Here is a 13,244-nt window from a genome sequence, read left to right on the forward strand (position 1 = left end):
AGTTAGCAATCAAATACCCTATTACACGAAGACCCGGATAAGGCTCAGATGATTTTGCAAGTGTAGAGATGTCTCGGCACAAATCTTCCCCACTTGGCGGCTGGTTGTACAGACGGGACAGAGCCGTGATGAAAGTATCCCGTTTAAAGGCGTATTCGCAGACAAACACGTAGTACTCTTCTGTCCACTGATCTGCGCAGATAGCACAAATAGGAGACTGCAAAGTAAGAAGGAACCGATAAGGTTCATATTTGTGACGACGAGAATAGAACGAAGGTGTGCCCTCAGCCTGGTTACAATGCTTCAGCTCAAGGTCTGACTGTCATACATACAAAGGAAAAAATAAAAGACCTAGCCGCCGGGACGCTGTAACCACTTTGAGCTCCATTTCTGTACATCGCTACAATTTTTTCTGACTACTGATCTGTTCATAAGACTCCCTACGAATTTCTAATTGGAAGAAGAGTGCTGTTAATTCTTCACATTGACCAAATATATAGTGACATTTGAAACTACATTACACAAACGGGACTATTCCGAAAACTCTGATACTTCTTGGCAGAAGTTCGTCGCACCTTGCGCCGTAGTCTTGAAGTCCACTGGGATGCTATGAACTGTAATTACCAGCCACGAATACCAACAGATTTGTTTTGGCGGCAAAGAAAAAAAATTCATACTTAGCGCATAATTGACGAGCCGATATTCGGCATTTGAGTCTTGCATTGGAAGGTAATCGGCAAAAAAAAAGTTGCCTGGTCAGAGCGCAAGCGCGATTCTAGCGTAAGGGGCTCCCGCTCGAGAAATGGAACCTTTTTTTAAGAGGACTGGGATCGGGTGAATCGGTACCGGTTGACCTGTCACTAGGACTTGTACAAGGCGCGCTTGATTCATGTGCGCTTCTGCGGCTGGCTTAGGTGTTCGTCGCGTGGTGACTTCCAGCGTGGCCGGCTGTGTAAAAAGGACCAGCTACTGCGATCAGAAAAGCGAAAGGGAATGCAGAAAGAACAACACTATTGCGCCAGCACGCTTCTCAGAGAGTGCTCACCGGTCGTGAAGAGACAACGGCAGTGCGAAATGCTGTGTCGACATTGACCCAATCATCGACGTTCCACACCGCAACCGAAAATTACGTCACTTAAACCGCAAAAATTTCTCTTTTGGGTGCTGGTGAACAGTCGCATGGTTCTCCAGCATGGTGAACCATGCTGGTGAACACTCTCAAGGTTCGCTTTCACGCAAAACATAAATACCCACGAAAGCAGCCGATTGGACAGCCGTCGCCGTAGCTCAGTTGGTAGAGCACCGGGCGCGATATTCGGAGGTCGTGGGTTCGGATCCCACATGCGGCATGGTTGTTTTTCTGCTGCTTTATAAGTAATTTCCTTTAAAACAATTGATTGATATTAAAAATTAAAAAAATAGAAATATTTCCTTATGCATCTTGGTTTCGGTGACTGCTAGCTCCCTTAATATATTTGTCAAACGAGCCCCTCATTTCATTTCCCTTGTCTGGTAATAGCTTAACGGGGGCCTCGGTTTTGACAGTCTTGATGCCATAGGTAGCATAAGAGGGCTCTCGCACAGTTTCAGCCCTCGCTGTTAGATGACTTTCTACGTCACACTCGAGGGTATTAGAGGACGTGCTACGTCCACCGCCATGGACGAGGGTGGCGCTGGTGAACACTCTCAAGGTTCGCTTACACGCAAAGCAGGAGATTGGACAGCCGTCGCCGTAGTTCAGTTAGTAGAGCACCGGACGCGATATTCGAAGGTCATGGGTTCGAATCCAACCGGCGGCATGGTTTTTTTTTCTGCTGCTTTATAAGTAATTTTCTTTAAGCGATAGATTAATTTAAGTATTATTATCACACTGATCAGTACAACACATTAAAAAATAATAAAAACTAAACAGTCCCCTATGCACCTTCGTTTCGGTGACTGTTGGCTCCCTTCACAAGTACATATATGTATGCATATATACAAGGCAAATGAATTGAGGGGCTCGTTTGACAAACATATGGAGGAAGCCAACAGCCACAAAACCAAGGTGCACAGGGGAATGTTGCTAGTTTTTTAATGTGTAGTGCCAATGAATTAGTTTAAAGAAAATTATATATATATATATATATATATATATATATATATATATATATATATATATATATATATATATATATATATATATATATATATATATATATATATATATATATATATATATTCTTTTTATTTATCTTTGCCTTTCGTCGGAATAAATAAAGGCCAAAGAGCGGAGAATTGCCAAGCATTCCTCGTTGGTAACGTTTGTGTTTTGTTTTCGACGCTGCACCATCTATTCTATTCTAAGCCAGGGGGATCAGTGAGAAAAGTTGTCCGTCATCTCCGCCAAAGACGAGTTGGAACAAGAGGGGCGTTAAGAATCCAATTTCAAGCATTATTAAGCCTTATTTTATCTCTAGCTAAAAAATATTCCGCAAAACCTCGCCCACGTCCAAGTTTGATTTTAGGCCTAATTTCACATCAAAAACTCTCAAGAAATAGATAAAATACTTCAATATGAAACAACGCAGGGTAACTGTGCATGCGGGAACAGCCTCAGATTTCGCCCTCACCGAGACCGACGGCGGTGACGCTGATGTTGAATCCCTTGGCGGTGCCCACTCCATCGGAGCGGAAGATGAGCGTGAATTTGGTCCCGACGAGCGTGCCGGGGTTCCTCTGGCCGCAGTACTTGCCCACGCTGGGCGACAGGACACTGCTGCCGCTCTTCACGTCGAGCCAGTCGGCGGTGCAGTTGTCTTCCAGGGTGAAGCTGCTGAAGGTCAACTGCGAAGGATTCAAAGAAGGATTGCCTCTTCCAACTTTTAAAACGAAGTGTCGCTGTGGGTCTATTTATCTGTTCTCTGACCTGATCTTATGGGACGGCAATCAAGATGGGCTATCTTCTGTTTTCGTTGCGAATATGTGAAAAGCAGGGCTAGTAGGATTGTGATGTATGAAAACGTACCCGCAGAGCTTGATAAGACAAGAAAAAGTGGAGGACATGCGCTTTTCCTTGCCCTTTATGGCTTTAAAATCATTAAAGTAACTCACTACTGAATGCAGCAGGAGTATCTTCAGCGCTCCTATCTTCGGCTCTGTGCCCTACTGAGAAAATTAGCTATTTCGCACTGACTGACCTATGTTGGCCATGCATTTGCCGACGCCGCAGTTGTAAGGAGAAAAAAAAACAGCTGCAGCTCAGCTCAGCTAAGCGTGGTTTACCGAAATCGTCCCCACGCCGTAGGCGGTTCCAGTCGAGTTGCTCCATCCATAGCGACCAGTGCACTGGGAATAGCGCGAGAGCAGCGCCAGCTCATTTTTCCAGCAAACGGCGAGTCACGTGGTTAGTAACGTGGCCATAGGTGCCACAGGGGGCGGTGGCGCGAGCTTGCCGCGGCGCGTTTGTCACGTGGCTGCCACTCCTCCGCCGCTCCTCCACTTGAAGGTCAAACTGAGGCAGCGATGATCTTGACTTGACTAGGTCAGTGAAGCTTTCGCTTTAAAATAGCTAAGCTATCTTTGATTGGAGTCGTGTTAGGGGACTTCGGGCTATTGCTGTATGCGTGAAATTCCACTGACGCCCTTAGAGATATCACTTGACTGACATGTTCACGCATGATTCATATTGATGATGTATACCGTGGCGCCGTCTCTCGGTTATAGCGCCCGCATGACGATGGAAGGTGGATCACGACTATCACTCTCCAGCTTTGCCATGCGTCCCAAGCTATTTAGTTTTAACATTTATAGATTTATTGTCTTGTTTACAGTCCAGCTGAGTTAATAAATTGGCTTTTTTTGAAGCAAAATACCTGGCCCAGTGAACAAGCAGAGGCAGAATAACACGGAGAGTTTGATCCACTATGAAGAAAATAATGCGAGCTGTGTTCTTTAAAATGCTAAAATTCTGTTCAGCAGCCACTGTTTTAACGCGACAGCGTTTAAGGAGCTCGTGTCGCAAAAAAACCGGTGCCGTCCGCGTCTTTAGCCTGAGCAAAAAATGGCGCATCTCGGTAGACACCTGAAACGCGCCGTAAGGGAAGGGATTTTCTTTCCCTTATGACGTGGTATGGTGTCCATCGAGAAATTTTAGACATGCGTCATTTCCTTTCCTTAAAACCAATTTTCATTTCAAGGTCCTTCCCTTACGGCCTGGTTCGGGGTCCACCGAGATATGCGAGACAGGCGTCCTTTCCTTTTCTTAAAAAAAAAATTATTTTCATTTTCCCTGCCTTAAGGCGCGGTTCGGCTTTCCGCCAAGATACGTTTCCTTTCCTTAAATTGCTCGGGCAAGGGTTCCCACCGATGGACGATGGCGTTCCGTGGGTTCCTTGGCAATGCTGCAACACGCTGTCGCGTTCAGCTCTTAAAGGGACAGTGATGAGAACTCTGTCAATTTTTTTTTGTTAGCAAAGTCTGATAGTTCGGCATTTCATGGCGTTTTTGCCGTTTGTTCTGGAGCGAAAGATGCATGAGTTTCAAAGAAATCTGGATTCGCAGTTGAAATTGATTGTAAAACATTTTATTCGCCGGGAAGAGCTTGGCAAGAGGTCGCGTTAAGTGGTCGAGAGTACATAGCCCTCGACGACTTTGTCAGCCCACTCCACCGCCAAAACTTGCGTTCTGGGGTCAGAGCTAGCCAGCACGGTCTCCCACCGCTCGAGAGAAGGAGCTGTAACTAGATCACCCGGAGGTGGCTCTATTTTGCAGTCCCACAGGATGTGATCGTAGGTAGCACGTTGGCCACAGTGTTTGCAGTTTGGGTTGTAAAGATCTGGGTAAATGTGCGCGAGGAGTGATGGGGTGCGTATCGATCTCGTCTGCAGACGACGCCACGTAACCTCTTGTTCTTTAGTAAGTCTTTTGTCTGGAGGGGGGAAAATTCTCCTCTCTAGTTTAAAATGATTGGTGAGATCATGATATGTGATCATTGAGTCCTTCGTGAAATTCAGGGAGCCAGACTCATCCACTGCCCGGTCGACGAAACCTCGGGCTTTATTGTGGGCTGCCTCGTTCCCCGGATTCCCCGAATGGGCTGGGACCCATATCAATTCGGAATAATTTGGTGAGAATTTGGTTGCGTTAAGGATTCTAAGGGAGGTGTTTGTAATTCGCCCTTTAGCGAAATTATTGATACCCATTTTGGAATCGCTGAGGATGATGCTCCCTTGGGTATGTGCTAGGGCGAGGGCTATAGCCGCCTCTTCTGCCGTTTCAGAGGATTTCGTTTTGATTGTCGCCGAGACGATGTGGTCACCATTCTCGTTCACAACCACAACTGCAAAGGCATTGGTATTTTTGTATTCTGTCGCATCTACATAAAGTGTTGCAGCGCACTGTCTGTATTTCTTATGTAAGGCTTTGGCTCGTGCTTGTCTTCTACCCTCATGGTGTAAGGGGTGCATGTTTTTGGGGAGTGGTTTGATTAGTAGGGCCATCCTATAGGCGCGGGGTAAGTCTACTTTAGCATCGTTATTCGTAGGTTGAAAGTTAATTCCGAGCCTGGTAAGAATACTCCTGCCAGTTCTGGAATTGGCTAATCGCGCTGTTTGAGCCATTAAATGGGCTTCTTTCAGTTCATTGTAGGTGTTATGTATTCCTAACCTCATAAGCCTTTCGGTTGAGGCATTTAGTGGGAGTCCTAACGCAGCCTTATAGGCCTGCCGTATCATGCTATCCAATTTGTCCTTTTCTGCTTTCGAAAATTTCAGATAAGGGGTGGCATAGAGTATCCTGCTCAGCGCAAAGGCCTGCACTAGGCGGCATAAATCTCTTTCCCTCACCCCTTGTCTGCGGTTAGCTATGCGGCGGAGTAATCGCGCCGTCGCTTCTACCGTGCGTTTTAGCTTAGTGAGTGTGTCAGTATTTTTTCCATTTGTTTGTAAATACAACCCCAGTATTCTCATGGTCTGTACCTCTTTGACAGATCGTCCATTAACATAGACGTTTATTTGCGGGGGGGATGTCGTGGTACGCCTACCTCTTTGTTTACGACGGATCACGAAGAGTTCAGATTTTTGCTCAGAACAAGTGAGGCCGGAATCCCATGCGCATGCCTCGATGATGTCCACTGCTGCTTGGAGTGTGTCTTCTATGTAGCCTTCGCATCCTTTGGTTACCCAAAGTGTGATGTCATCTGCATAGAACGTGTGATGTAGGTCTGGTATTTGTGCCAGTTTGGGGGGAATTTTGATGAGGGAGAGGTTAAAAAGGAAAGGGGACAGGACGGAGCCCTGTGGCGTTCCTTTACTTCCTAGTTGTATTGGGGCAGACTCTATTGTTCCGACCGTTATCACTGCTGTTCTGTTAGTGAGGAAGGATCGGATGTAGTTGTACGTCCTTTCTCCGGGGTTGATTTCTGACAAGTTTGTCAAGATGGCTTTGTGGGTGACGTTGTCGAAAGCTTTAACAAGGTCTAAACCCAATATTGCTTTCGTTCCTGTTCCCTCGTCAGCTTCAATTATGTCCTTGTTAAGCTGCAAGAGAATGTCCTGGGTAGATAGTTGGGCCCTGAATCCTAACATCGTTTCAGGTAGGAGGTTCATGTCCTCCGCATAGTTTTGGAGCCTATTGAGGATGACATGCTCCATGAGTTTGCCTAGGCATGATGTTAATGAAATTGGGCGTAGATTCTCAGTGCTGAGTTTCTTACCCGCTTTAGGAATAAAAGTGATTTTCGCGTGTTTCCACTCTGGTGGTATGTTGCCTGCATGCCAGTATTTGTTCATAAGGTCTGTAACCGCCGCGATCGACGTTGCGTCTAAGTTCCTGAGAGTCTTATTTGTTACTTTGTCTGGTCCTGCCGCAGATGTTGTCCGCAGTTTTCCAATTGCGTACCAGACCTCTGCGTCTGTGATGTCTGCGTCTAAATTTGGATTAGGAGTCCCCCGGTAGTCTGGTTGTGTGGTACTATCATCCGTGTTTAGATAACGTTCTGCTAGCTCTTTGATTAGGTCTTCAGTTGTACCCTCATATTTATGTATGAGTCTGTACAGTTGACTTTGTTGCACGGGACGTGTTTGTTCTGGATCGAGCAGGTGTCTTAGAAGATGCCATGTCTTCTTATTTCCGAGCTGTCCATTGACGCTTTCACATATTTGGTTCCATTGTTGTGTTTGGAGAGTAAGTGTATGTTCCTCGATTCGCCTCTCGATTTCAGCGATCTTTTTGCGTAGTCGCTTGTTGTGTTTTTGCTGCTTCCAGCGTTTTTGGAGGCCTTTTTGTGCCTGCCACAGGTGTAACAGTTTTTAGTCTGCAATCTGCTCCTCCTTCTCAACTGGCACCACAACGCTAGTGGAGCTGACATCCTCATTCAGGGAGATAACCCAGTCGCTAAGGTTAGAGATCTCCTTTGGGGCGGTTTTGTCGCGAAGTTGCCTGAACTTGTCCCAATCCGTGGTTCGTATTTCTTTTGCTTTGTTTGTAAGTTTTGTCGTGGGGAAGGTGATGCTAAGGATGAAGTGATCACTACCAAGGTTTTGCCCGGTGTTGACCCACTTTGCGTCCTTGACGTTTTTAGAGAGGGATAAGTCTGGAGATGTGTCTACACATACACTGTTACCCATGCGTGTGTGGTCGCTCGGGTTGTTTAGCGTTGTGAGCCCTAGTGACTGTATGATTTGCCAGAGCAGGTTCCCTTTCGGAGTTGCTTTGGTATATCCCCATGCTGGGTGTTGAGCGTTGAAGTCTCCCACAATTAATAGTTGAGCCCTAGCAGCCAGCTTTACTGTGTTTATCAACAAGTGTGGGAGTCCATTGCCTTTGTTTCTGGGAGGGTTGCATACATTAAGGATGAAGAGATTTGAGCCTCCTTTTTGCCTTGGTACTATTTCAAGTAGGGTGTAATCTTCTTCCGAATCATTTATAAAATGTTGAATTGCGGTGATATTTCTATGCACCAGAGTGGCTGTGAGGGAGCCGGCTGCGTTACTAGTATGATAATGAGGTGGCAGATATGCTTTATAGCCTGGCAGTGTAGCCCTGCCGCTAGCTTCTTGCAATGCAATCACGTCTGGGGTTGGAACAGACGGTGCATGTTGGATGTGGAGCTGCAAGTGGGCCCGCTTGCGGCGGAAGCCTCTTCAGTTCCATTGCCAAATTTCAAATTTTTGGCGTGGTGCCATGTTGGGTTATAGATGGTTGTGGCGTCGTGGACAGATCCAAGGTGGGGGGTAGGCGGGCCTCGATAGTTGTAAGCCTATCCATTATTTGCTGCATGCAGGTGGCTATTTGGGATACCTGTCCCTCTAGTGTTGCAAAGCGAATATCTATCTCTGCAAATTTGGTAGTAACGAGGCCTTGGAAGGTTGCTTGTTCTGTTGATATAGCGCTAGTTCTCTCTGAGAGAGTATTGATATCTGCCCTGAGTTTGGTAGGCGCTTTCGACGGCTGCGGGGTGTCGGCTTCCGAAGCCTCGGCCTTTCTTTTGGATTCCTCGCCTTCTTTTGTAGGATGCGGTCTTTTAGTTGCTATTCTGGCGTCTGTGTCCGTCGCGTTATGGGCTGAAGACTGGGACGCGTTGGAGGGAGTGTGGCAAATAGCGTCTGTTTCCATCGCATTATTGGTCGAATCCTGGGACGCGGTGGGTGGCATTCTAGCCGCAGTGGCATTCTGTACCTGATGCGCTTGTAACAGGCGTTTAATGTCAGCCAACTCTTTTTTAAGGCTGGCAATTTCTCTGTCTCGGGATTGCAGTTGGATCTGAAACTCCTTCTCTCGAGCGTCAATAGATTGGGAGGCCTCTGCTGGCCAGCTCACCTTTTTATTGGAGCGGCTATCGCTGCGTCCGCGGCTTGAGCTTCTCTTGTCGTTCCCTGCAGGGTTCCCCAGGGGCGGGAAGGAGCTGGAGTTGTTCCGGCTGTGGCTTCCTCCTTTTCCGGTAGCACCGTGTTCCTTCTTCCTGGGCCTAGACTGGTGTCCGTGTAGTGATGAGTCGTTGTCCCCTTGCTTGGGTGTCTGGTTGCCATGGGGCGTTCCTTGTTTGTTCTTGTTGATCAGCCGGAATTTGCAGTTCCGGCTGCCTGTGTTGTAGCCCCCGTTGCAGACGATGCATACGGGTTGGCAGGTTGGCTGTTCTCCCTCAGGTGGAGGCGAGTGATTTTCTCCGCAGCGGCGGCAAAGGTTCGTTGTAGGTTTGTAGCAGACATCGGCCCGGTGTCCTACTCTCCTGCAGTTGTAGCATACCTCATGTTGCTCCCTGAAGGGGTGGACCCGAAAGACGCCGCACTGATAGATTACTTGGCTGGGTAGCTTCTTTCAAAAAAAGGTGATTTGTATTGTTCTGGATTTCCCGATCCTTCGGGCATCCACAACTTCTATTCCTTCGTTTCGGTTTCCGAAGCCTTGGCGAACCGCTTCGGGCGAGTCTCCCGCGTAGGCGTTGTAAATGACCCCTTTTACCGAGTCTTCGGGCGCCGCCACGTACGACGTTACGTTCAACAGGATAGATAAGCGGGCGAGTTGGTGATACATAATGCAAAAAAACAGCGCGAACAAACGGGGACTAGACGAAGAATACACAGGAACAAGCGCTGTTCCTGCGCTTGTTCCTGTGTATTCTTCGTCTAGTCCCCGTTTGTTCGCGCTGTTTTTTTGCATGACGTTACGTTGTAGGTTTGATCTTGGAGGTTCAGTTTTTCAATATTGGCGTATGCAGTCGCCCGTTGACGATCGGGCGTGCATAGCGTAAAGGTGTTGTTGGCCGTATTGACTCTGATAATGTCTTCATTCTTCACCGTATCATACGGCAGCCTGGCCACCTCGCAGGCGCAGAAGAGTAGTAGTCCGGGCGCAAAGTCCCTCAGATTCCAACCTTGTGGTCGGCAGACGATTTTGTAGTCGTCGGTCGGTAAGCGCGGGAGAAGGGCTTTCTTGCTGAGTGCAAGTAGCTTCTGCCCGTTCTTGGAATTAGACTTGCCTTGGCCGTGCCCCTGCGTAGGCTCGTCGTCGGTTGATGCGGGCCCTTTATTCTTCAGGCCTCGTTGTCGGTCGCGGTAACGAAGAATGGTTTCCCATTTTCCGGCCTCGAGCTCCGACGGTGATATTTTCTCGCCTTCCACGGCGTACTCCATCTGTGCGGGTCCCTGGGCGCTCAGTTCCCGGCGGAGAGGTGACGAGCTAGGTCGAGTTCGATGGCTAGGCCGGCAGTCAGCCGGCAATATGCCTAGGTGTCCGTAGATTGGCAAAATCCGGCTGCAGCAGGCACTGGACAATGGCCCGGATGTCGTCCAAAAAATTCGAGCCCGAAGGCTGACTCTTTCTGCCGAAAAGTGGCTTCGAGGCGGGAGCCCATGCGAGACACGTCAGCACAGCTCCGTGGATTGGATTGGATTCCCTGCAGTTGAAAAAGCTTTTCCCGCCCTCCGGTTCAAACACGGCAGCCTTTTATGACGTCACGGCGCCCTCTAATGACGTCATAAGATGGAGTGACGTGAACGTGACGTAAACACAGACTCTGTGATTTCTGATGGCTAGCGGTGCGGTCTAGCAGCAGCCGAAATGAAAACTGCCGCCGCCGCCCGTTGAAGGCATATATCGGGGGTCGCGACAGTCGCTTCGTTTACGTTCGCACCGGCGTATTGCCAGCGTTACGATGGATCCTGTTCCCGAACCCGACGTCGAAGTTCTCGCAAAAACTCCGGCCTGCATTTCAGCGACCTCAGCCCCACGTGAGTGTGCGATGCTTTCGAAGGAGCACGGTTAGGTTAGGCGCCGGCGGGTCGTTTACCCCTTCCTCAGAGAGCAGCCGTTGCTAATTAAATATCTTAACCCCAGTGCGGGGTGTCGCGAGGGGCGACGACAAGGTAAGCGCGTCGCGCCGATCGGAGCCTGTCCGAGGCTTTGGGGCCAATGGATTGTAAGTCCTTGAAAGGCGCCGTTGCACGGTGCAGCAGGCGGCGTCGATGTTTCCCACGGTTGCAAGGGCCAGGTTATTTATTTTCTTTTGCCACAAAAAACGAATGGGTGCTCAAGGGCGCTCGCGTTTAAAGTTGGCGGCTAGAAAGTGAAAACCGATGAACGGTGCCTCAATGCGTTCCGCACGTTTGCGGACGTAAGAGGTTCATTGGATCGGGCTCTCTCGCCCACTCGCATGTACCTTCAGATGTGTACTGTGAATGAATGAAATTAGCTGAGAGCTCGAAGAGAATAGCTCCGCCCAACTGCCGAAGCTATTGAATGGAGCCGCAAACAAACGCGTTGGAGGAGAGCGGAGTCACGGTCTAAGCACGTTCTGAATCTCTTTTTCTTAACTGCCTTGTATTTTGTCTCCCGACCTTAATAAACGATTCTCGTTAAGTAGTTCGAAGTTGAAAGGTACAGCCGGGAACGTTTCGCCGGGCGAGCGTACAAAGACACAGGTGCTCTTTATACTGAAAACTGCCTTGTACGATCACCGACCATCGTGACATCATAGTTTTTCATCGACCATGGCGATCATCTGACCAGCCTTAACAAGCTCCTTCAAAAGTTAAAACCACGGGGCACACAGAGCTCATAGGCGGGAAGCGCCATAACAAAACGTAACTCTCGTGGCCACCTGTGACGCCACCGAGCATCGGTTTTCTTTGTTTCCAACATTCAGGTTGTCTTTTCTCTGTCTTCCTTGTGTGATAAAAGTGCACTATCGGTTTCAGAAGAAAACTTACTTTAATATTGAACCGCGCAATCTTCCTTTGTCAGCCTCAGATATTCGTGGCCCCGAAGGAGGAAGGAAAAATTCTCCAAGGTGGCGTCTCTTGTCCTATGACGTCATCGCGCTTATACTTGCGAGATTGGCCTGTGGCGGCGATACCTGTATTTTGGTTCTTGCTCTTTTCTGCCTTGCAAGAGCTTTGTTTTCAATAAAAGTGGCGTTTTTGTGATCAGGAGCTGGCATTCTATCGATACAAGCCAAATTCAATTTCTCCTCAGTGTTCCTTTAAAGGCGAAGCTTAATCGTCCTTCAAATTTTTTTTGAGCAAAAGGAGCCACGTCATCCGCCTAGAGCGCATCAAACCAAAACAACCATCGCTTTGCCTCACCTTTCCAGATCGTTTTCTAACCTTTCTGGATAGGCATTAAACCCGAGACCGTACTCGGCCCTTACTCCTGCATTTCACATTCTTACATTTTACTAAAGAAATCCAAAAATGTGAGCTACCGAAGTAAGGACCCAGTACAGTCTCGGGATTAATGCCCATCCAGAAAGGTTAGACAACGATCTGGAAAGGTGAACAAAAGCGGCGGTTGTTTTAGTTTCATGCGCTCACTTAATGCGCCACGATGGCTGAGTGGTTAAGACGCTCGTCTGCTGAGCCGGAGTACCCGGGTTTTGAATCCGACAGCGATGGCGGCGTTTCGATGTAGGCGAAACGCAAATGGCGCCCGTGTGCTGTACGATGCCAGTGCACGTTAAAGATCCCCAAGTGGTCGAAATTACTCTGTAGCCCTTCACTACGGCACCTCTTTCTTCCGTTCGTCCTTCACTCCCTCCTCTATTTTTTCTCTTCCGGCGCGGTTCAGGTGTCCACCGAGATATGTGAGACAATTACTGCGCAACGAGGAGGCTCATTCCTTAGCCCGAGGTCTCACATTCCGAGCGGTAGTCGAGCGCCTTGTACGGGACGAAGAGCGCCTGCTCTCCTTCCGTGATATTCTCTCGTACTACCGGGAACAACGAAGGGAGTACGCACCCCCAGCCCCATCCCTCACAATAGCGCCGGCCACACACTGGCGACGACTACAAAATCGGACTGCTCCATACCCCATACCACTACATGCCCGATACCCAGACCAATTCCCCTCGTCATTCAAACTTTGCGGTAAATCAGGAGACACTACACACCTTGCTGACATGCCCCACTTTCCCTCATCGCCTATCACCGACCGTGGCGGAGTCTTACTGGGAGAGACTTATGACCGAAACTTTTCCTCGAGACCAGTGCTGGCTCATCTCCAGCGCTCTGAGAAGGATGCTCTCCAAGGGGTATCCTTCGCATTGTAGGGGTGCCTCCTTACAGGGACGGAGCATTCAAGTGCCATGTAGGGGGCTTCGCCCCTACCATTTACATCATTGTTGGCAATAAATGTTTCCTCCATCACCACCATTTTTTTTCCTCAAAAGCAATTTTCATTTCATTTTTCTAATAACCCGCCACGGTGGCTCAGTGGTTAGGGCGCTCGACTACTGATCCGGAGTTCCCGGGCTCGAACCCGACCGCGGC

The 13,244-nt window shown here is 48.6% G+C and overlaps 1 protein-coding gene across 1 annotated transcript in view; it reads right to left on the reverse strand.

Annotated features, from left to right (window-relative positions):
• LOC144093912 (cubilin-like) overlaps positions 1 to 13,244 on the reverse strand; it is a 245,887-nt gene that overhangs the window by 41,767 nt on the left and 190,876 nt on the right. Inside the window, exon 52 of the mRNA XM_077627662.1 lies at positions 2,613 to 2,826. Coding sequence (XP_077483788.1) covers positions 2,613 to 2,826 — 214 coding nt within the window. The remainder of the gene's footprint in view (positions 1 to 2,612; positions 2,827 to 13,244) is intronic.

The sequence above is a fragment of the Amblyomma americanum genome, chromosome 6 (assembly GCF_052857255.1).
Source record: "Amblyomma americanum isolate KBUSLIRL-KWMA chromosome 6, ASM5285725v1, whole genome shotgun sequence".
NCBI lineage: Eukaryota > Metazoa > Arthropoda > Arachnida > Ixodida > Ixodidae > Amblyomma > Amblyomma americanum.